This window comes from Leptomonas pyrrhocoris (assembly GCF_001293395.1).
Source record: "Leptomonas pyrrhocoris isolate H10 chromosome Unknown, whole genome shotgun sequence".
Lineage (NCBI taxonomy): Eukaryota > Euglenozoa > Kinetoplastea > Trypanosomatida > Trypanosomatidae > Leptomonas > Leptomonas pyrrhocoris.
This window is the reverse complement of record NW_015438360.1, coordinates 609,533-631,018: the sequence shown is the minus strand read 5'-3', so window position 1 is coordinate 631,018 and position 21,486 is coordinate 609,533. Positions and strand designations below refer to the sequence as shown.

At 54.4% G+C, this 21,486-nt stretch overlaps 10 protein-coding genes across 13 annotated transcripts; all 10 read left to right on the top strand.

Annotated features, from left to right (window-relative positions):
• Positions 1–607: 607 nt before the first annotated feature.
• ABB37_02686 (choline/Carnitine o-acyltransferase-like protein) lies at positions 608–3,354 on the top strand (the record flags this gene model as incomplete). Its single annotated transcript, XM_015799775.1, has 1 exon — positions 608–3,354. Exon 1 carries the CDS (start codon positions 772–774, stop codon positions 3,352–3,354), a length of 2,583 nt encoding a protein of 860 aa, XP_015661377.1. The 5' UTR covers positions 608–771.
• Positions 3,355–3,993: 639 nt separating this feature from the next.
• Positions 3,994–5,201, top strand: ABB37_02685 (hypothetical protein; the record flags this gene model as incomplete). 2 transcript variants are annotated; one of them, XM_015799774.1, is made up of 1 exon in its annotated part: positions 3,994–5,201. In XM_015799774.1, the coding sequence occupies exon 1, from the start codon at positions 4,017–4,019 to the stop codon at positions 5,199–5,201; it is 1,185 nt and encodes a 394-aa protein (XP_015661376.1). In that variant the 5' UTR covers positions 3,994–4,016. The 2 variants fall into 2 exon arrangements, with proteins under 2 accessions (XP_015661376.1, XP_015661375.1); XM_015799773.1 differs by having other exon boundaries at positions 3,997–5,201.
• A 1,130-nt stretch (positions 5,202–6,331) lies between these two features.
• ABB37_02684 (putative mitochondrial inosine-5'-monophosphate dehydrogenase) lies at positions 6,332–7,876 on the top strand (the record flags this gene model as incomplete). The annotated part of the gene is made up of 1 exon (XM_015799772.1): positions 6,332–7,876. One exon carries the CDS (start codon positions 6,332–6,334, stop codon positions 7,874–7,876), a length of 1,545 nt encoding a protein of 514 aa, XP_015661374.1.
• A 1,189-nt stretch (positions 7,877–9,065) lies between these two features.
• ABB37_02683 (hypothetical protein) lies at positions 9,066–10,333 on the top strand (the record flags this gene model as incomplete). The annotated part of the gene is made up of 1 exon (XM_015799771.1): positions 9,066–10,333. Exon 1 carries the CDS (start codon positions 9,377–9,379, stop codon positions 10,331–10,333), a length of 957 nt encoding a protein of 318 aa, XP_015661373.1. The 5' UTR covers positions 9,066–9,376.
• A 1,126-nt stretch (positions 10,334–11,459) lies between these two features.
• On the top strand, positions 11,460–12,524 carry ABB37_02682 (hypothetical protein; the record flags this gene model as incomplete). Its single annotated transcript, XM_015799770.1, has 1 exon — positions 11,460–12,524. One exon carries the CDS (start codon positions 11,460–11,462, stop codon positions 12,522–12,524), a length of 1,065 nt encoding a protein of 354 aa, XP_015661372.1.
• A 481-nt stretch (positions 12,525–13,005) lies between these two features.
• On the top strand, positions 13,006–15,148 carry ABB37_02681 (ATP-dependent zinc metallopeptidase putativemetallo-peptidase Clan MA(E) Family M41; the record flags this gene model as incomplete). The annotated part of the gene is made up of 1 exon (XM_015799769.1): positions 13,006–15,148. Exon 1 carries the CDS (start codon positions 13,361–13,363, stop codon positions 15,146–15,148), a length of 1,788 nt encoding a protein of 595 aa, XP_015661371.1. The 5' UTR covers positions 13,006–13,360.
• A 643-nt stretch (positions 15,149–15,791) lies between these two features.
• Positions 15,792–16,422, top strand: ABB37_02680 (hypothetical protein; the record flags this gene model as incomplete). Of its 2 annotated transcripts, none has more annotated exons than XM_015799768.1 (1): positions 15,792–16,422. In XM_015799768.1, exon 1 carries the CDS (start codon positions 15,898–15,900, stop codon positions 16,420–16,422), a length of 525 nt encoding a protein of 174 aa, XP_015661370.1. In that variant the 5' UTR covers positions 15,792–15,897. The 2 variants fall into 2 exon arrangements, with proteins under 2 accessions (XP_015661370.1, XP_015661369.1); XM_015799767.1 differs by having other exon boundaries at positions 15,801–16,422.
• A 508-nt stretch (positions 16,423–16,930) lies between these two features.
• Positions 16,931–18,056, top strand: ABB37_02679 (putative protein kinase; the record flags this gene model as incomplete). Its single annotated transcript, XM_015799766.1, has 1 exon — positions 16,931–18,056. Exon 1 carries the CDS (start codon positions 17,115–17,117, stop codon positions 18,054–18,056), a length of 942 nt encoding a protein of 313 aa, XP_015661368.1. The 5' UTR covers positions 16,931–17,114.
• A 347-nt stretch (positions 18,057–18,403) lies between these two features.
• Positions 18,404–19,452, top strand: ABB37_02678 (putative mitochondrial potassium voltage-gated channel; the record flags this gene model as incomplete). Its single annotated transcript, XM_015799765.1, has 1 exon — positions 18,404–19,452. The coding sequence occupies exon 1, from the start codon at positions 18,496–18,498 to the stop codon at positions 19,450–19,452; it is 957 nt and encodes a 318-aa protein (XP_015661367.1). The 5' UTR covers positions 18,404–18,495.
• Positions 19,453–20,059: 607 nt separating this feature from the next.
• On the top strand, positions 20,060–20,712 carry ABB37_02677 (ATG8/AUT7/APG8/PAZ2 putative (ATG8); the record flags this gene model as incomplete). Of its 2 annotated transcripts, none has more annotated exons than XM_015799764.1 (1): positions 20,060–20,712. In XM_015799764.1, the coding sequence occupies exon 1, from the start codon at positions 20,353–20,355 to the stop codon at positions 20,710–20,712; it is 360 nt and encodes a 119-aa protein (XP_015661366.1). In that variant the 5' UTR covers positions 20,060–20,352. The 2 variants fall into 2 exon arrangements, with proteins under 2 accessions (XP_015661366.1, XP_015661365.1); XM_015799763.1 differs by having other exon boundaries at positions 20,069–20,712.
• Positions 20,713–21,486: the final 774 nt, after the last annotated feature.

Genomic DNA, 21,486 nt, shown 5'->3' with positions numbered 1-21,486 from the left:
TCACAAAGGTGCAGCGACACGTTACGCCTTAAAAATACGGGTTTTTTCTTTTTCCCTATTTCACTATCAAAGGGAGAGTGTGTGTGAGTGCGTCTGCATCCGCGTGCGCGGAAGCGTCCCATCTCCTGATGAACCTATTTATCTTTGTTATTTTCCACGTTTTCACCGCATGAAAGATATAAAAGGAACACGAAGAAAGCGTTCGTCTTGAAACGGGCAGTTAAAAGAGAAATATCTGAGAAGTAATGAAAACAAAAACACAACAAGTATTTGCATTATCCGCTCGCCTAAAAGGAATAGGTTTCGTTTCTTCTCTGTATGTACTAGGAACGTGTTGAGCAGCACCCGATGTTGTTCTCTGTACCACAAGATTAGTTTTTACTTTCTTTCTAAGCGAGTAAAAATAAAAAGGAGAACTGTTGTTATACACCATTTTCTCTTTCTTTTTTCTTGCAGCACGCCGCAAAGAGGTTCTGGAAGATGGTCGTCGACAGCTGCGGTGGCTGCACTGGGAGTTCTGGCTTGGCTGCTTCAACAGACTTTTTCTTGTGAACCTCCTTTTTCTCTTCGTTTCTCATCCTCGATTGCGTCGGATCTACATGCACAAGTGCTCACAGCAGATACGACCATAGTCCCGCTGCAACATTCGATTCTGTTCACGCTCAGTACTTCTTCGTCAAAAAAGCAAAGAAGCTGCCAACAGCATTTGTCGGCTTTGTTTTACATATATTTATAAAGGAAAAGCACTCACGGTGCTCGCAGACGCCCGTCATGGCGGAAGCTTTTCTGAGTCAGCAGCCGCACCCGTCGAACCAAACGGCAGAGGCGGGCGCGTCCATGTCGAAGATGCGCGTTTCGTGGACCAACAACGGCGTAGACGTTCACGTGCCTCCCATGCGCTACCTGTGGCGCGGCGTAAACCGCACGTTGGTAGACAACCTCGACAAGGTCTCCGCCATGTTCTACCCCCTTCCCTTTTCGTGTGTGGTCTTCTGCATTGCGGGGTCGTGCGTGTATGTGTGGCGGGTCCCTGCGACGTCATGGGTGCACACGAACCCCGTGAGCACGTGGCTGCGCTACTTCGACTCTATTTTGACACCCTTCTCCCGCTATATTCCACTGGCGGCGCAGGCACCTGTGTTGTGCGCGAAGGTGTGGGTAGTGGCTCTCGGTGGTGCCGCGGTGCTCCATCGTTTTGCCCTGCGCCGTTTGCTGCAGTACAAAGGTTGGATGCTGGAGAAGGACCCGCAGAAACCTTCGTGGAAAACACGGCTGTGGTCCCTGGTGGTGCGCACGTTTTTTACTCGACCCACCATTCCAAAGACCGGGGTGTACGAGAGCTGCCTCCCCAGCCTGCCCCTTCCCTCCTTGCAGCACACGGTGAACCACTACCTGTCCAGCATGCGTGCCATCTACCACCAGAAGGACAGTGACACAAATGATTGGCTCGAGCTGCGCCGCTCGGCGGAGTCGTTTCTCCTGAACGAGGGCCCTGCCTTGCAGAAGCACCTGCGGCTGCAGCATGTGATGACCGACAACTACATTGCTGAGTCGTGGAAGCGCAACGTGTTCCTCTCGGCTCGTACGTCCTTGTGCCTGCACTCCAACTTCTACGTGGTCCCCTTCGCGAACCATGTGCCGACGCACCTGCCAGAGGCTCGCGCCGCCGTCATAATTTACCTGCTGACGCAGCTCAAGAGTCGTATTGAGCGGCGCACTCTGTGTCCGAACTTCGTCGGGCCTCGACACTGCGTCCCTCTATCGATGGATCAATACGCGATGGCCTTCAACACCACACGCATCCCTGGTCGCGAGGTCGACTTCCTCGAGCACCACGAGGAGCGGGAGAATCAGTACATCGTCATTCTGCACCGCGGCCGCGTCTACCAAGTGCCCGTCGTGGACCCGCAGGCGAAGCGGCAGCTCACACCGCACCAGCTGGAGATCATTTTTCACCAGCTGCTGCAGGAGGTGGAGGAGGAGGTGAGCACCGGCCGCGACGAGTCCGAGGAAGACGACGCCGAGGACACGCTCGAGACCCTCGGCAAGAAGCGATCCTACCGCGTCGTGGAGTCGCTCGTGCCGGCCCTGACCACCGCCTCACGCGCGCAGTGGGCCGACGTGCGCACCGCCTTCTTCCTCCACGACTCCAACAACAGCGCCCCGCTGCGTGTGATTGAGAAGGCGATGTTTGTCGTGAGCTTTGACGAGCGCTGCGGGTCGCCGACGACCCCCTCCACTACCTCTGCCTCTGTCGAGGAAAAGCGTCTGTCTGCAGACTGCACCCACTACCTCTGCGGGAACGGGTCGAACCTATGGTGCGACAAGAGCTTCAATCTGGTGATCCGCGCCGACGCCCACGTTGGGCTGCACGTGGAGCACTCGTGGTGTGACATGTCGACATTCTTGGGGCTCATGGAGCACGTGTCAGCCCAGGAGGAGGCGGCCGCTTTGTGGTACGACTCCGAGACGGGAAGCGCAAGGAAGCTGCCAGAAGACCAGAAGCGCAAGAAGGCGTTCCATGCCCCGCAGCTGGACAGTCCTCTCTGCCCAAAGCGGCTGCGCTTCACCATTTACAAAAAGCTCGCCGACGCGATTCGTGAGGCGCACACGGAGTTCATGCTGGAAACCGGGTCGCAGGTCGACCTGCACGTGGTGCGCTACGACGGCTACGGATGCGAGCTCCCGAAGACGATGGGCTGCAGTCCAGATGCGTGGGTGCAGCTGGCCATCCAGCTCGCCTACTACACCAACCAGGACGCGCAGTTTAGTCAAATTTACGAATCAGTGGCGCAGCATATGTTTGCGAAGGGACGAACAGAGGCGGTGCGCAGCGTGAGCGAGGCAAGCAGTGCGTTTGTGAAGGCCATGGTCGCCACCACTGCGGACGACGAGGAGGACGCGCCGTCGCTAGAGCGGAAGCGCGAGCTTCTCATGGAGGCCTGCTCGCACCACCAGCATGCTGTTCAGGCGGCCGTGTCGGGTCGGGGCTTTGATCGGCATTTGTTTGCCCTCTTCATGGCAAGTGTGAACAACGCCACGCCGTCAGATTTCTTGACAGCAGTGCTGCGCAAGACGCAGTGGAAGGTGAGCACGTCGCAGGCGCGTCAGCGGTACTTGATGGATCACCTCCACCCTGCCGGTGAGGGATGCGTGAACCATGAGACACCCGGGTTTGGGTTTGGGCCGGTCGCGCCGGATGGCTACGGCATCTCCTACTGCTACTGCGCAAATGAGGTCTTGTACCTCACCATCACATCGTGCAAGAACTGCGACACCACTTCCGCGCGGACACTCGGCAATCAGATTGTCACCGCGTTGGACGCGCTCGGCGAGCTCGTTCGCCCCTCCTAAAAAGGCGCTTCGCCGCACAGGTGATGCAGTTCTTCTTCTCCGGTACTGTAGTTTTGTTGTGGATGCCGCTCTCTCTCTCACAGCTTTGTTTTTGCCCTTTTTTATCGTAGCGAATTCGTTTCCCGTTCGCCGTTCTGCGGACTTTTTTTTTCCTTTTACGCTTAGAGTTGCCTCCATTTTCACTTTGTCGTTGGCACCGTTTTTCTTTCCGTTTTCCTTTCCGTCACAAACTGCAGCTGTCCAAATTACGAGCAGCTTCGGCTGTCCCCCATTTCTCTTCGCTGCGAAACGCCACTGTGACGTGTGGAATTCCGAGTTACATTAAAAGAGGTTTAGGGGAATAAAGAGGTTGTTGTCAGCATTAGACGTCAAACCTGACTTTTCACTGCTGTTTTTTTGCGTCCCAGGGAGCAAGTACGTCCTTTGGCGGTTGCGTTCGCTGGGGTTTAACACAGCAAAATGTTCACGGTGCAGGAGTCGTCGTACCGCATTTTCTTTTCTTCTTTGAAGGTGTCTTCTTTTGTAATCTGTCAATCATGCATTTTCACGCTTCTCTTCACTCCTTTCCTTTTTCTGCTCTCTGCAAACGTCGCGGACATTCTTATTTGATATGCTCTGTTTTTCTGTTCTCCATCAACAGAAGAAATCCTCAACACATTACGATGTCCACGTCTTCAACTAATTCTGGCGCTGAAGGTGGGGCGAAGCGCTTCAGCCGCCAACAGATCATCCAACACGTAAAGAAAAGCCTTCTGTACACCGCCTTCGACGTCAAGTGGGTTCCACAAAGCGCGTCCTTCACGGTGGTCGGGCAGTACCCCAACAACCACGGCGCCCTCTCCATCTATCGCCTCGACCACGGCGAGCTGCAGACGACGGCGGAGCTGCGACTGCCGCACCCGCTGAAGTGCTGCACCTTTGGGCAAAACGCAGGTCTTGGCAGCAGTAGCACAAACACGGCCGCCGCCGGCAGCGCTCCTCAGGTGGCGACTGGCGACTTCGCTGGCAGCCTGCGTGTCTTCGATGTCACCCGCCTCGCGGCCGTCGATACGCCCGTGAAGCACGCGCTGAGTGATGTGGAAGCGGCCTCGCTGTTCCACATTCCACACGCGCACGAGAGCATCATCAACGCCATCGACGGCGCACACTACGCAGGGCCTCCGGAGTTGGTGACGGGCAGCCGCGACGGCGCCGTCAAGGTGTGGGATACCCGCCAATCGACCAAGCCGGTCGTAGCGCTGAACCCGGCCGACCCAGCCCGCGCGCGCGATTGCTGGACGGTGCGCTTCGGCAACAGCTTCGACCCAGACGAGCGCGTCGTCGCCGCCGGCTACGACAACGGCGACGTCAAAATTTTTGACCTGCGCACCCAAAAGATGCTGCACGAGATGCAGGTGAGCAACGGCGTCTGCGACCTAGAGTTTGACCGGCCGGACATTGCCATGAACAAACTGATTGTGTCGTCGCTGGAGGGACGTGTGCGGTGCTACGACCTGCGGACGCTGAACCCTAAGCTCGGCTACGCCTACGTGGAGGAGCGCGTGTCGGACGGCACGGTGTGGTGCTCGCGGGCGCTTCCGCAAAACCGCGAAATCTTCATGAGCGGCGGCGGCGGCGAGTTGACGCTGTGCCTGTACAAGTACCCCCCCGAGCGTACCTTGAAGGATGGCGATGGGCAAGAGCGTGGTGTAGCAGGCGCGGTGCAGGAGCTGAACAAGGCAAAGGTAGGGGATCAGCCGATTAATGCGTTGGACTGGAACCGATCGAAGGAGGGTCTTGCCGTGTGCTCGTCGTTTGATCAGAGCATTCGTGTCATGCTCGTGACGAAGTTGGGACTGCTGTCGTGAGACAGTCTTCAACGTGAGGCAGTTGACCAGACAGCAAACCTTCTTCTTTTCACCCGTTGCGGTTGTCGGAGGCACGAGCAGCGTTCTATCGGGTTTCTTCTCGCAGCTTTCCCTCTTTTGAGGTGGCATGCTAGCGGACCAAGACACACCGTTTCTTCTTTTCGTTTTCGAACTGCTTAACTGCTCCTGTGAGCTCGCTGCAGTGGACACCGTGTTAGGCCCGGAAATAGAATATGATCTGCGCTGCTCAAAGACGAATGCTTCACAGGATCGGACCTCAATAAGCTACGTAAGGAGAGACTGCGTTCTTTCTTCTTTTCGATCTTTTGGAGGAGAGGGTGAAGCAATCACCTCGTCTCTAACACTATTCTATTCCATTGTGCTTTTTAACTAACGGCGAGTGCTTTTTTTTCTGTGCCTTTCTCGATGTAGTTACAGTTATTGCCATGTGTGTGTCGCTCGCGCTTCTGTGCGTGAGAGTTCGCATTAATCACAGCAAGCGTAACAAAATTCTCCGAATTGCTGACTCGAACCAAAGTGCTTGCTCTTCTGATCATTCAGACTCAGCACGTGAGGCTCGCATCCCTTCCAACATGTCCGTGAACACGTATTTGCAACGCTACAAGAAATCGGAATTTTCGTAGGCTGCAGCTGTGTGCGTGCGCATTCAATCCTTTGAGGACGCATCTGCACCTGACTGCGCTACCTCAGTGAACCGATTCATTTCAATTTAAAGATCGTGCTTTTTTTTTTTGGTTGCTTCCACTCGCGTGGATCTCTGGACATTTGTGAGCACCGCTTTCGAACTGCCGCCTTTTGCCTCTCTTCTTTCCTCTCCTTTGTTTCGCAGACAAACTGTCTTCTTTTTTGGCAAAGTCACCCCTCCAAAAAAAAAGAAAACAACCCGGCTAGTTGAACCTACGTCTTTTCTATCCTTTTCTCTCTCTCGCTTGCAGTGTGTTCTACGCAACGGCAAAAGTTGACGCCGCACAGTGCCTTGCTAAATTAAAAGTAAAAAGGCTGCAGCTGCGAAGCGTACGGGAAGCACACAGCTGTTCCGTTTTTTTTTGTTCTGCAGAGAACAGTCTGAGTAGTCTACAAACACACACTCGCGTATTTACATACGCACGATGAGCTCTACCAACTCGAACTATCGCGTCAAAACCATCAAGGATGGCTGCACCGCCGAGGAGCTCTTCTCCGGTGACGGACTGACCTACAACGACTTCATCATCCTGCCGGGCTTCATCGACTTCGGCTCCGGCGATGTGAACGTTTCGGGTCAGTTCACGAGGCGCGTCCGCCTCCACGTTCCGGTGGTGTCCTCGCCGATGGACACCATCACGGAGAACGAAATGGCCAAGGCCATGGCGCTCATGGGCGGCGTCGGTGTGTTGCACAACAACTGCACTGTGGAGCGCCAGGTGGAAATGGTGAAGTCGGTCAAGGCCTACCGCAACGGCTTTATCTCGCGGCCCAAGACGGTCTCGCCGACTACCCCGATCAGCGAGATTCTGCGCATTAAGGAGGAAAAGGGCATCAGCGGCATCCTTGTCACGGAGAACGCCGATCCGCACGGCAAGCTCCTCGGCATCGTGTGCACGAAGGATGTGGACTACGTGAAGAATAAGCAGACCCCCGCCTCGGCGGTGATGACGCGCCGGGAGACGATGACGATAGAGCGAGCCCCGATCCGTCTGGAGGAGGCGATGGACGTGCTGAACCGCAGCCGCCACGGCTACCTTCCCATTCTGGACGCCGCCGACAACGTCGTCTACCTGTGCTCCCGCCGCGATGCCGTGCGTGCGCGCGAGTTCCCGCACAGCACGCTGGACAAGCAAGGTCGCCTGATCTGTGCCGCCGCTACCTCGACCCGCCCGGAGGACCGCAAGCGAGTGGCAGCGCTGGCCGCGGTCGGCGTGGACGTTTTGGTGCTGGACAGCTCGCAGGGCAACACCATCTACCAAGTCGCCTTCATCAAGTGGGTCAAGTCCACCTACCCTCACATTGAGGTGGTCGCCGGCAACATCGTGACGCAGGACCAGGCGAAGAACCTGATCGACGCGGGTGCGGACGGGCTCCGCATTGGCATGGGCAGCGGCAGCATCTGCATTACGCAGGAGGTGCTCGCGTGTGGCCGCCCGCAGGGGACGGCGGTGTACAAGGTGGCACAGTACTGCGCCTCGCGCGGTGTGCCGTGCGCCGCGGACGGCGGTCTGCGCACCGTCGGTGACATCTGCAAGGCGCTCGCCATTGGCGCGAACTGCGTGATGCTGGGCGGTATGCTGAGCGGCACGACGGAGACCCCCGGCGAGTACTTCTTCAAGGGCGGCGTGCGCTTAAAGGTGTATCGTGGCATGGGCAGCCTGGAGGCGATGTCGCAGGGCAAGGAGTCCGGCAAGCGCTACCTCTCCGAGAATGAGGCGGTGCAGGTGGCGCAGGGCGTGTCGGGCAATGTCGTGGACAAAGGCTCCGCCACAAAGCTGCTCGCCTACATCGCGAAGGGCCTCCAACAGTCCGCGCAGGATATCGGCGAGATCAGCTTCGATGCCATTCGTGAGAAGATGTACGCCGGTCAGGTGCTCTTCAACCGCCGCTCCGCCACGGCACAGGGCGAGGGTGGTGTGCACTCCCTTCACAGCTACGAGAAGAAGCTCTTTGCCTCCAAGATGTAGGCTCGCAACGAGCGTGGGGCGCATGCACCGTGGCGGGGCCGAACTTGCTCGCTTCCTTCTCCCTTTCCGTTCTTGTTTCTCCGCGTCGTCTTTCGTCACGCGGGGGGGGGGGATCCTTACCTTCATGCTCCTGTGAAGCGCCACATAGAAGAAACCGCAGAAAAACACAACAAAAATAAAGACACCAAAACATGTTTCATATATATTTATTTAAAGCGGGAGACCAGATGTCTGAAGCGCAAAAGCTTCGCCGTCGAGCTTTCCGGTTTGCTGCCGCGCACCGTAGACGGAGCGATGCATACATGTATGCATCTGCGCTGCACGTTCAAGAAGAAGCTTCCAGCAAGAGCAGAAGCCGCGGCTTTAAAATGCTTTCCGTTGTGACCCTTTTTCGCCCGTACTATTATTTATTTAGCGATGTTGCCACGAGTGAGCAAATGCTTCCTGCGTTGGTGCGGCGGTTGGCCTCTAAAAGAAGAAAAGAGATCACACAGTTTGTCATGTTTTTTTATTATTCGAAAAGAGAACCAATGAAATAAAACAACGTCGACAGAGGGGGGAAAGTGTTGTTAAGAATGCGATACAGTTGAAGGTCTTTTTTTTTTGTCTGGCTGAAGAAAATCGGGGTGTGTTGTTGCGCGCAACTCTCGAGAGAGCAAGGCGAACGTAGAATCTAAGTAATGCTAAACGACATAACGTAGACGACTTTTTAATGGGGTAAAAAGTGAAAAGTACTTAAACAATGAGAAGACATGTTATGTCTGTATTTATTTATATTTAACTCAATTTCAGAGGCGTCCTATCTATTTTCATTTTCCCTTTACTAATTCCTTTTTATGTGCTTGTCAAGTAAAGGCAACACACACACACACACACATGAAGAAAGAAGGCGGCGATGTGCAGAGGCGAATATAAGGCGCCTTTGCACTTGTGGTTTTATACATGTCGCACCTTGACTTCTTTCGTGATGACGAATAACGAACGGAAAGGGGGAGCTATTTGTGTTTCTCGAAAACTGTTATTGCCTCACGCTCAGCGAAACATTTTACCCTCTTTCCCCTGTTCCGCCTTATTCCCACTTTTCACGGTCAGAAGTGTTTCGTTCTCTGAACTGGGTTGATGCGCATGATGCGCTGCACCATCTCTTTCGCTCTCTTCCTCTGCTTTTCTCTCCCCCCTCTCTCTCTCAGCTTCCGAAACTGCAGAAAAATCGCTTGCGCCTCTTTCCCTGCTAGCAGCCGCCTCTGCAGCTTTTCCACCCTGCCGCGTAAGTCACGCGCGTTTTTCTAACACCACTTCACATGTCATTGCCAAAAAAAACCTCGAAGAGCTAAACGATAGCTTGCCTCTATCCGTCAGTGCAAACAATCATATTGCCTTTATCGAGCACCGATCTCTGCCACCGAAAGAGCTTTTGTTTTCTTCTCTCTCCGCTCTTCTTCTGCTTTAGCGTACTTAGCGTCCAGTGCAAGAGCACGCTCAACATCCACAGCACGAAGGATGCGTCAGCGACATGCACCGCATCAAGGCAGCGCGGGTGCAACCTTCGTTCCGCCTGCCGATAAGACGGACTCCCAGGAGGACAGTCAAGCACCGCCTCTACCGCAGCTGCCGCAGCACCGCGATCCCCTCTTCTCGCACAACATGCCTGCGGTCACCTCGTCGGTTCCTTCCACCTCACTGCAGATTCGCGCCCCTCGATTGGACGAGATGAACAGCTCCTTCTACTACATCCCTCAATTCTTGTGGTTGCAGACGATGGACCGCGCGCCGTACTTCATCAACAACTTTTTTGTTCCATCCCTCCCTCCACATCACGAGTTTATGCTGACGCGTATTCGCGACGAGTACGTGCGTTCGTACCGGCCTGCAGTGGCGGACGATGTGGCGCTGCTGGGCCGCTTGTGGAACGGCCACAATCGAATCGTCATGGCCCCTGACGAACTGAAATTCTCCCCCGAGGTGCATTGCACGAATGCACGGTGGAAAGAGTTGGGCTTTCAGGGCACCGACCCGTCGACAGATTTCCGCGGGGCCGGCGTGTTTGGTCTGACACAGCTGGTGTACCTCGTAGAGAAGCACCCCGAGCAATGGAATGCGATGCTGAGCCCTGACTTTATGACTGCCGCGGCGGGTCTCAACGTCTCGCTGCGCCTCATGACGCTGATCGATATCAACACCACTGTGAATCAGTTTAGCCCCACGATGCACACCACCTACTCTGCCTGTGAAGGACGGTTGCAGCTGTGCCGTTTCATCTTTGATCAAAATATCGAGGTAGGGGTGAAGCGCCTGCACGAGGTATACTGCTTTGCGATGCGGCTGCTGCACTTCCGCTGGGTGCGCTCCTCGCGAAATCTTATGGAGTTCAATCAGCTGCTGAGCGCCGTGTACGCGGAGTTGGAGAAGCTGTTGTACGTCAGCAAAAGCCTAGAAGATCTTTGCTCCATTTTGTAGGTTTCGAAGCAGAGGGAAAGGGATGGTTGCTGTCTTGCGGGTTCTAACGCGGAGTTTTTCCTGCTGCGCATAGAAGAGAGAAGGGAATGTGGAGCACTGCAGCTGTCTAACACGAATGACGGCAGCTACACCCCGGAAAAGGCTGTTGTGCCTAACAAGACATTCTGAAGGACTTCTTGCTGTTATCGGGGACCCTCGTGTTTGCCATTTGCAGTACACGTGTCACCGCCCCTTTTCTCTGTTAGGTTTTTTTCCTTGTACGGTGCCGCGCGGTGTCAGCAGAGGTGTTTACGCGATGTCGTCGGCGGTGCTACGCGGTTCCTCTACGTTCTCTGTAGCGAGTGCCTCTTCCTCGTTTGTGTCCCCCTTTTCGCTCTAAAAGACGCCTTTTTTCTATATCAATCGCCTTTGACAGGAGTTTTTTTCTCCTTTTTTTTTGGAAGCGTCGTTCGTTTGCTTGACTGCTTCGTTGCCGTCGTTCCACGTGGGCTTTTCACTGATCGCGGAACATCATAAATCTCTCGCAGCGTAGCTTTCATTAATCCGTTTTTATCCACTACACCACGTTGCAACAATAATAAGGAAAAAAGACGAGTACAGCGGATCTTTACAGGAATGAGCCAGTTTTCCCCCCTCTGCTTTTCTATGCCTTCCTCAGTGTGTGTCAGCGCCTCTCCTTATGAAATGCAGTTACGTAAACGCTCGCATAAATTCAAGTACGTCTGGGGACGTTGCAGAGCGCCTTTTTCGTTCTGATGCAGAATTGCCTCCTCCGCTTTCTGAAGTTCTTCTCTACTCTCTCACTTTTCTGACACCTTTCCTTTCTGCTCTCCATCGCCCAACTGTCCTTGACAGTTCGAAAGACACACCCACAACAGAAGGAGAAAGCAACAGAAACAACAGATGCCCGGTCCGACTCATTCTCTGTTCAACAACAACAAAAGAGTTCTCCCAATTGTAATCATTTTTTTTTAGACTTCCAGCTTTCTGTCTTCTCATGAAGCAGCCGCGACAGATGCCCTGCGGCGATGGTTCACACCTCCCTCTTCCCTCTCATAATGACTACCTCCCTCAACTAACGAAGGCGCTACGACGCAACTGCGACCTCCTCGTGCTCGATCCCGAAATGTGCGTCCCGCGAAACTCAACAGCGGATAGTCCGCAACGTGACGCTGTCCGATTTCTGTCGTTGGTCGTTTTGATGGTCGACAGCCATCTCCCATCAGCAGCACCCGACCGCGTGCATCAGCGCACGATCCTGCGAGGTCTGGGCGTCATTGATTCCTTCCTTTCTAGCAGAGATCAAACACAGCAGGACGGAGAGCAGGTGGTGGTGGCCTTCAAGGTGGTGCCTGTGTACGTTACGGTCGCCCCATGGGTGCCGCAACTCCCGCCACGACTGCGAACGCTGGTGTGCGATCAAGGGCACCTTGCTTCTCTCGAGGGTGGGCGAGGCTTTGGGTCTGCGGATGTAGGCCCCGTACCAGAGGGCTACCTCACCCGTGAGGCTGTTGCCTTGGTGCATGGATTGCCTCGGTGCTGTGTGGAGGCTGTGTCTGGTCTCTTTCCTCTCTTTCACCCCCTACCGCCGACAAAAACAGCGTGTGACATCGAGGCTGCGGAGGCAACCGGATGGAGGCTCCTGCACACGGAAGACGCGAAGTCCAGCACCCGCATCGCACTCATGAAGGACCACCTGGAGAAGCTCGCGCTTTTCCGAGAGGCAAGGCTGTCGACGGTCATGGACTCCCTGCTGAACGGCGGTGCGTCCCATCTGGAAAATGAATGGGTGGTGGTCACCTACCCGGATGGTCTGCCTCCGATTCCAGAAAGGGCAAGGGATGTGCAATCGGAGAGGTCTCCTGCGCGCAAGGGACGGAGGACTACAAAATACAGCGACTGCCACCCACCCGGGACGGAAGCTGCAGAAGAGACGGTCTCTCCATCACCGCTTTTTCTCTTACCAGCTCGCTTTCTGTGTCAGTATTTCCACATTGGCGCGGGGTGGCAGCGAATCGCACAGCAAGACAGGGGAGCCGCGCTCGATGCTGTGGTGCGTTTGCGTGAAATAATCGAAGCGATTCCGGTGTGCAACGGTGATGGGTCTGTGATGACCGCCAAGGTTGTCTTTGATTTACCGAGAGGCGGTAAAGGCAGCACGGTGACGCTTGCGCGGGCCTCAGCGATGTAGTCGCTTGTTTTCCAGAGAGAGAGAACGATGTTTTTTTTCTTGACTTCTTTCCTTTCCTCTTAGTCTCATTTCCGTCCCTTCCTGCTTCCGTCTTCACACTCGCCAAGTGCGTCAGCGTCTACTGCTATTACCGCTGCCTCGCCTCCCTCTCTCTTGTTAGCACCGTTGTGGTGCTGTGCAAAAAGCGATCATAATAATAATAATAGTAATGATGTTGCCTCTACAAAGACGCAGAAAGTGGTACTTTGTTGCGATCCGCCGAAGAAAGAAACGAGTTCACCTCCTCAACAGCCATTGCCAACTGTCGTCCCGGGACCTGCACGAAAACGTTCGCAACAGCCCCCTGAAATCCAGCTTTCAATGATTAAAAAAAAATACTATCAAGGTTTAGTCCATTTCATGTTTTTCGGTTTCTCTCGTTTCTCCCTCTTCTGCCTCGTGCTCAATGTAAACTACCTTTACTGCTTCCCATCTCTCTCAAGTGCTTTGTTGGCGCACTCAGTCCAGCGAAGAACCTACAAGCATAGCAACAGCCACAGCAGCAGAAATACCGGTATTAGTAAACAAATCTGTGCGTGTGTGCGTGTGCATGTATACATCTCTTTTGGCGATTCAGCGCTTCGTTTTTTTTTTTGCTATATTTTGTGATTCACTGTCGTTACATCTTCGCTTTTCTCTCTCCTCCTGCTATAGCGCCAGTGTGCTTTGTCTTCCTGCTCTTTGCTACACTCCCTTGTGTAACCGCGCGAGGGAAGGCCGAACGATCGCAGCGTCGTTGGCGTCCAAATACAGCGTCCAAAGAAGAAAACAGTACTTAAAAAAAAAAGCATACAACGATGTTGGACCCGATGCAGCGCGATGAGGGTGGAAAGGGCGAGGAGGAGCCGCACAAGCCCACCTACTTCCGCGGCTTCTTTGACGCGGAGAAGCGGCGCAAGGTGGTGAACCAAGATCCCACCGTAGGTCAAGCCATCGGTGGGGCGATGATGATGGCGGTGCCCATCGGACTCATCGTTTACCTAGTGATGCGCCGCCGCACGCGCCTCGCCACGGAGGCGGCCAGCGGTAAAGGGCCCAAAGACGGCGGCTTCTTTGGTCAGATGCAGAAGGCCATGCAGCAGGCGATGAACCCGATGGGGCAGAAGGATTTTAAGGTGACGGTAAAGGATACCAAATTCAAGGACGTCATCGGCGTCCCCGAGGCCCTCGCTGAGGTGCAGCAGTACGTGAACTTCCTCAAGACACCGGAGATCTTCACGCGGCTTGGGGCGCGGCTACCGAAGGGGTGCATCCTGACCGGAGAACCGGGCACCGGCAAGACGCTGCTGGCCAAGGCGGTGGCAGGCGAGGCGGACGTGCCCTTCTTCAGCTGCAGCGGGGCGGACTTTATCGAGGTGTACGCGGGGTCCGGCCCGAAGCGGGTGCGGGAGCTCTTCGCGGGGGCCAAAAAAGAAGCGCCGTCCGTCATCTTCATCGATGAGATCGACGCGGTCGGCTCGCGCAGCAGCGGCAACGGCGCGTTGGGCCTCAGCAGCGAGGAGAACCGCACCATCAACCAGCTGCTGGCGGAGTTGGATGGGCTGGAGGCGAGTGAGGCTGTGGTCGTCTTTGCCGCCACCAACTTCATGGAGAGTCTGGACAAGGCCTTGCTGCGTGAGGGACGCTTTGATCGTAAGGTGGATATTCCCATGCCTGACAAGGCGGCCCGCTGTGACCTCTTCCAGCACTACCTGAGCCGGATCACCTGCGACGATGCGCCGGCGCTGTCGAGGAGGCTGGCGGAGTTGACGCCTGGCGTGTCACCCGCCACTATCGCCGCTATCGTGAACGAAGGCGCGTTGAGCGCGGCCATCCACGACAAACCCACCGTCACGGCCGTTGATTTGCTTCCCGCCATCGACGACGTTCTCGTAGGGAAGAAGCACCGCAACCGAATGCAGGCTGCTGCGGCGCAGCGTACGGCGCTGCACGAGAGCGGGCACACGCTTGTGGCGTGGCTGCTGCCGGAGCAGCCGGACGTGGTGAAGGTGTCCATCGTGCCCCGTGGCGCGGCCGGCGGTTTTACGCAGCAGGTTGGGCGGGAGGTGCTGGACATGCCGACGGAGTTTTCGTTGTTCACGGACATCTGCGTGATGCTGGGCGGGCGGCTGGCGGAGATGACGCAGCACAGCTCCCTGACGACCGGCGCACAGGACGACTACCAGCGTGCGACGCAGACGGCGGTTCGCGAGTTTCTTGCGTTCGGCATGTCCCGCCAGGTTGGCCTGCTGTCGTACGAACCCCAGCGACTGAGCGAAGGGCGGATGTATCAGAAGCACTCGGAGAAGGCGCAGAAGCTGGCGGAGGAGGAGGCGGCTCTGCTGGTGTCGGCGGCCACCGAGTACGTGAAGTCGTTGCTGAAGGCACACGATGCTGTGCTGCGCAAACTCGCCGCCGCACTTTTTGAGAAGAAGGAGTTGCTGCGTGAGGATGTGGAGGCGATTGTGGGGCCGAGGCCCGGCAGCAGCTCGACCATCTCCGCGGAAACGCGTGCTGCGCTTCGACGCTTTTCGACCGCTTCCGAGGAGGCGGCATTGCGGCGTAGCACGAGCAGGGACGCTCTTTTTACTCCTGCTACAGCATAAAAAAATAACAACATATCCGAAGTAGTCGAATGAAGGATCATGATCGATGCTTTTCTTTTGTCTACCGTTAAAAGGGCTTATTGCTTCTTGCTTAGAAACAAGAGCAAACTTATACTACGGCTCTTTTCCACTGCAGCCACTGCTGCTGTGAGTGCGTTTATTCGCCATCTTCGGATCCAGTCACCGAACTGTGCGTGCTGGTGTGCATGTGTGTGTGTGTGTGTGCGTGCATGCGCAACGGAAGGAATTAATTCGGAAGCGTTTAGTTGTCACAACTCAAAGTATAAGAAAAGAAAACGATAAAGCTAACAAAGATGAGCGGCGTTCAGAGGAAGTAGACGAAGAAGACGCGCAGGCGCTTCTAAGCGAGAGAGTTTACAGAGGAAAGAAGCGCGTTCGCAAGAAGAAGAAGAGGGGCCAACAACTGCGCCACGTCTTCAATGCCACGATTTTCCTTTATTATGTGACTTGCGAGCGTTGTTTATACATCCAGACTTAGCTGAGTTACTTGGTGCTACTGATAGTTAGAGCCTTTTACAAACATGACAATCCTCACTTTGCTGCCTCTGTTCTCTAACTACGACGTAACCCTTTTTTCTTTCTTCACGCTCCCCGTCTGGATTGGTTGCACCGCTCCTTGGAAGCAAACGAAGTGAATGTGAAGGCCCCTCGAGTTCATCGAGCAATCTAAAAGAATATTAATTTAAGTATCTTTGTTTTGCGTCTTGAACAGTAGCTCAGTGATCTTAATGAAAGCGGCGCAGGCATCAATGCAGCAGCAGCAGCGCGGACCCGTTATGCGTCCTGTGCCGGCCAACTACAACAAGAAAGCCTATCAGACCCTCTACCCCCAGTACATCGACTCCAGCTTGACTCCAAGCGAAGGCCGCCGACTTACAAAGGAGCAGGGGGTAGAAAACCCCTCGATGGACGAGATGCTGCTCGCGTTGCGTGTTTTAGGCTATAAAGACGTTGTCGTCGAGCCGAAGGCTTCCTATCCACGCAGTCAGAGCACCAGCAAGTTCCCGATGGTGCCCCGTGGGTGCATCAAGGTGGCTGTTAAAACCCCGATGGATGAGCACTACATCAAAATGAGTGATTTCGACACACAGACGCGCAGCGCGGTGGTGGCGGGGATTGAAAGCAAACAGGAGTTGCTGCGCCGCATGGCGGCTCTGATTAAGGAGAAGGTGCCGGAGAGGCCGAAAATGATCACGGTGGAGGAGATCATCGCCGCGTACAGTCCGATGCAGCAGCCGAAGGTGAAGAAGTGAAGACGGCAAGGAGTTGAGGATAAAGGGGCGGGTGCTTGCAGCGAAGGGCCCACCACAGGTGGACACGGTTCACCAAGCAACCCTTCAGTTATACGCATTCTTTTTTTTTGTGATGAACGCCACGAAGTGACCTAACATCGTCGCCGGACGAAATGAAGCAACTTAGCTTATTGAGAGGAAATGACCAGCTGTGTGACTAACGTATTTTGATCTTCTACGTGCTGTGGAGGGGACTGCTTAGGATCGCACGCCTTTTGCCGTGACTCTTCTCTGCTGTATGAAGGCACAGTGAAATGCAACCGTTTGCTACTAGTGGTCGCACTAGTTAAGCCAACTCCAAGTGCTCCAAAAACCACGCTGCACAACCTAAGAAGAAGAGTGCTGGTACGTTCCCTGCTGTGTGCTGCTCTCTCGCGCAGCCTTTTGTTTTCTGCGAACTACCTTTGCTTTTAACGTTTCTCTGCTGTTTTTCTGGCCTCTCTTTCTTTAATGATGTACATCGGCTGAAGGTATCTTCTGCCACCTCGAAGCGTCCACCGCAAGGAACCACATCGCTTTCTCTCCCTCTACTTCACCCGTTCAACGGATGCTTGGCGCGCTTTAAATCCCGTTTTCCTTCCACTGCATTTTGTTACTGCGCTTGTGGAGAGAAAAGCTCAACAGCACGATATTGCCGGCAGGGCCCGTTGCGCATGAGCGAGTTTCGGTCCTTCTCGCTGAGCGATGTTACGGACGTAGACGAGGACCCGGAGGGCTTCGTCAGGGATGTACGAGAGGCAGGAGACGAAACCGAGACACGAAGCCGCGTGCACTGCGTGCGCTGGTCTCCACAAAACAACGATATTGTCGTGATGAAGGAGGTACATCTCTGGGAGGAGGACACCGTGACCACCGACGTGCACGCCATCGCTGCCCGCATTAATCAACTGCAATCGAGCACGCGTGGGACAGCCTCGGCGTCGTGTTTTGTACAGTACCTCGCCTTGCACGTCGACACCCCTCATCATTACCAGTGGCTGCTGAGCCGCTGCGGTCCCTCGCTCAGGACGCTGCTTGACCGACGCACCACACTGCCTTGCTTCAACGAGCTCTGCGTGAAGCAAATTCTGCGCTGCGTGCTGACGGCGCTACACCACCTCCACAGCGTATGCGCTTTCGTCCACGGTGATGTGAGCCTCGGCAACATCTTCACCCGGCTCTCCTTTCAGGAAGACAGTACAGTTTCGCTGGGAGATTTGGAGGTGCTCGCTCCACTGGGAGCCGAGCCGGACGGCTCACCGGGGACGCTGCTGTACACATCCCCTGAGCGTCTGCAGGGAGATTCGCTTCCCCACTCCGCTCAGGACGATGTGTGGGCTTTTGGAATCGTTGCCTATCAGCTCTTGACAGGCAACAGCAAGGCCCATCCGTGGTGCGGCGACCACACACCGATCAGCTCACCGGACAGCTTTTGGACATTACTTGATGCGATGCACCAAGCGCGGGACCTCGCCTCGCTTGCATATCTGCAAGAAACTTCTCTGGCGGAGAGCTGTCCAGAGGCGCTGCCGGTTGTGGCGACGTGTTTAGCGTGGGAGCCGCGTGATCGGCCTAGTGCTGCTGCGCTGCTGCAGCATCCTTGGCTTTCGGTGTAATTGCCGAGCGATTACTGTTTCCTCACACGCTTGCTCTACATGTGTGCGTCCACAATAATGGCGGAGAAGAAAAGTGCCGTTTCTTCCACGGTGAAGCCGTGTGCTTCATCGCAAGCAAAGCTCCCTAGAAAAGCTGTTTCGAAAAAAAGTACAAGCGCCTTTTCGCTTACAAAACTCAGCGCCACCGGAGGCAAAGGGCGAACGAGTAATGAAGTACTCAATCGCGAAACGCTTCCCCAAGTCAGCCTTGCTCATGCCTTCATCTTTCCTGTGTGTTCATTCTTCTCCCCTGACCCTCTTCAACCGAATAAAATAAATGCCCGTCTGGCCACCCGTGCTGTCCAACAGATACAACCTCTACTGCCGGACCACGAAAACTGCAGTGCGCGCGTGTCAAAGAGCAACACAACAGAAAGAGAAGAAAAGAAAAGAAACAAGGATGAACCGCATTGTGAAGGTCAACGTGGGTGGAAAACGCTTCCAGACTCGGCTCTCCACCCTCCTTCGTTACCCCGACACAAGCTTCGCAAAAATGTTTAAGGGGCTCACCTCATCCTCGTCAGCAACTGCGCAGCAAACACCGTCTTCCTCTCTCGCCGCCACGGATTCTCCCACGGAGGAAAGCGAAGACGTCTTCGTCGACGCAAACCCAAATGTTTTCGAGAAGGTGCTGAGCTTTCTGCGCACCAACCACATCCAACTGCCCGTTAACGACGAAGGCCTGCGTGCGGAGTTGGTGAGCAACCTAAATGCGTGGGACTTGATGCCATACGCCTTTCCCTCCTCCGCCTCCGCAGGCGACAGCCAGGTCGACGCGAGCGGATCCGCGCAGACGATGGAGTTGCCCGATGTGTGCGTGGTGCAACTGTGCGATCACATGCAGCACGACCAGGGCGTGAAGCGGCACGCCATGACCATCACCTACGGCTCCGACGGTTTCCAGCTGCGGAGGCTGACGCAGATGATCCGACGAGACTTGAATCAGCAACTCTCATCCACCTATTGGCAGTGCTACCAAACGAACGAGAGGGCGGCGTTCTTCGCCACAACAAAGGTGGCGAACGGCGCGGCGGACATCCTGACAACGTCCATCACGCAGCAGGTCATCGAGCACACGGAGAAGATGGGCTACCACCTGACGAGCTCCTACGTGACCTTGAGCCCGGACGTGGTCCACACGAGTGTGCGGATGCTCATCCACAACTTTGTTTTTCGCCGAGTGCGGCTGCCTTCGCTGGAAGCCGCGGATGCGTCGGCGCTGCTCGGCGACGAGGGCGAGGAGGTCGAAACGTACCAAAACTTTGAGCCGCGGCCGGTTGGACCGCAGAAAACGCAGTGGGCCGACTCGCCCTCCTTGCCTCACCCGCAGGAGAAGTCGGAGGATGTTTGGAAGTGAGCACCGGAGGAATTGAAGTCGAAGGAAGTGAAGAGGAACACACCTCACAGGTCCACGTACGTTCTCTTGCTGGCGACAAAGCAAAAGAATATCCGTCCTGCCGAACCTGGAAAATGAAGTTACGCGGCGTTTTTTTCGCCCATTTTTGAACGTCTTTCACAGTTTCCGCACACTTTGTGTTTGTATGTGCGCCTTCACCCGTAATCACTCTTAAAGCAACAACGAAACATCTTGAGTTTGCCGATGTACTACAGGTAGTCACTTTTTCTTTCCTCTGGACGTTGCCGACCGCAGGAGTCTGTCGGTGAAGCAATCCTCTTGGAAAAGGACAAAGGCCTGCTTGCAAGAGCTTTTATCCGTCTTCTTATTTTAAACCAAAGCTTGGCACAGGGCGCTATTACGTTCAATTATTATTTTTTTCTTTTGAGGATGTGCGAAGTGTCGGCTTTGTCGTCGCACTCACTGGCGATGTTTCTCGAGTGGAAGCGGCCTTTCTCTTCCGTACTCCTCTCTCTCTGTTGTAAAATGCGTGACATCCTCGTTCTTTCAATCCCCTCATCTTTTTTGGCTCTCGCACCAATTTCCATTCTCCTCTGTATGGCTCCCAGCTACACAAGTTTTCCTTTTTTTTTTTAAACAAGTCGTCCGCAAGCAAACGCTGCTTCGTTCTGCCCATTCCACAGCGCTTCAGTCGCACTGTTCACTCAATCCGTATACACACACACACACATATATATATATATAGCTTGAAAGCGTCATTTTTTTTCTCTTGCATTTTCTTATACCCTACTTCTAATATACCTCACTGCTTGCTGCTGTACCTTCTCTCCACACAGAAGTCCCTCGTAGCAACACCACAAGAAAGAAGAAAAGCTAAGGAAAAAAGCTCTGCACTGGATCATGTCCAAGGTCGCGGGGTCGTACAAGCGGACGCACACGCTGAGCGCACGTCGCCGCGACGCGGAGAAGGTGCGAGAGCGTGCCCCAGATCGCATTCTTGTGATCTGCGAGAAGGTGGAGAACTCCCCGGTGCCGGACCTCGACAAGAGCAAGTTCCTCGTACCGCCGGACGCAACGGTCGGCGGCTTCTTGGTCAGCATTCGCCGCCGCATCACGATGGAGGCCGAGAAGGCGCTCTTTCTTTTCGTGGCGGACAGCGTGCCCGCCAACAGCACGCTCATGAGCGACTTGTACAATACATACAAGGACGAGGACGGCTTCCTGTACGTCACGTACTCGGGTGAGAATACGTACGGTTAGTTGACGTGCATCGTTACCACCGCACCCCTCGTATTTTTTTCCCTCTCTGTGCTTGTACTGTAGTGTGAACGCGAAGGAGCTGTTAAAAAGAAAACTAAAGGAAAGCACTGTTTAGAAATTAACTTTGGGGGAGAAAAGTATCATGCTATAACGCTGCTTCTTTTTTCCTTTTCCTTTGTGTTCAAGCTTCTGTCGCGTTCTGATGAGTTTTCGTTTTGTAGTTTGCTTGCCCTTTTTTTGTTACAGATTTGAATGGTTGACGTGTCCTGCTTAAAATACTTCGTTTTTTCTTTACTTTTGTTTACTCTTGATCTCAATTTGCTTATTCGTATTTTCCAGCTTGACTTGACACCTCTCACCTCTCGTGGCGGAAGCTTCGGCGCTTTTTTTTTTTGAAGAACGCAAGGAAGTGTTCACTCTGCTTTCTCAACCTCTTCTTTCTTGTTAAAAGAAGAGAAAGAACTGCTCGTGAACTGTGAATGAAGCAGCCTGAAGGACTTCACTACCATTTTGTATTGATTATTGATTATTGCTATAACTTACCAAATGCCACTTCCTTCTCTATCTCTTGTGCTCAACACCCAGCAGTAATTGGATGCTGACTTTACGTCAAAATGTTAAAGAACAACCACGAAAAGGCATCAACAGCTGTCGTGTCCCTCCGCATCTTCTTTACTTCTTCTTTTTCCTTTCGTGAAGATGCTGTGGGAGTGGTGAAGACGATCGTTACCTTTTTGCATAGACGCTGTGTACGACGCTGTTTGCTAGGATGAG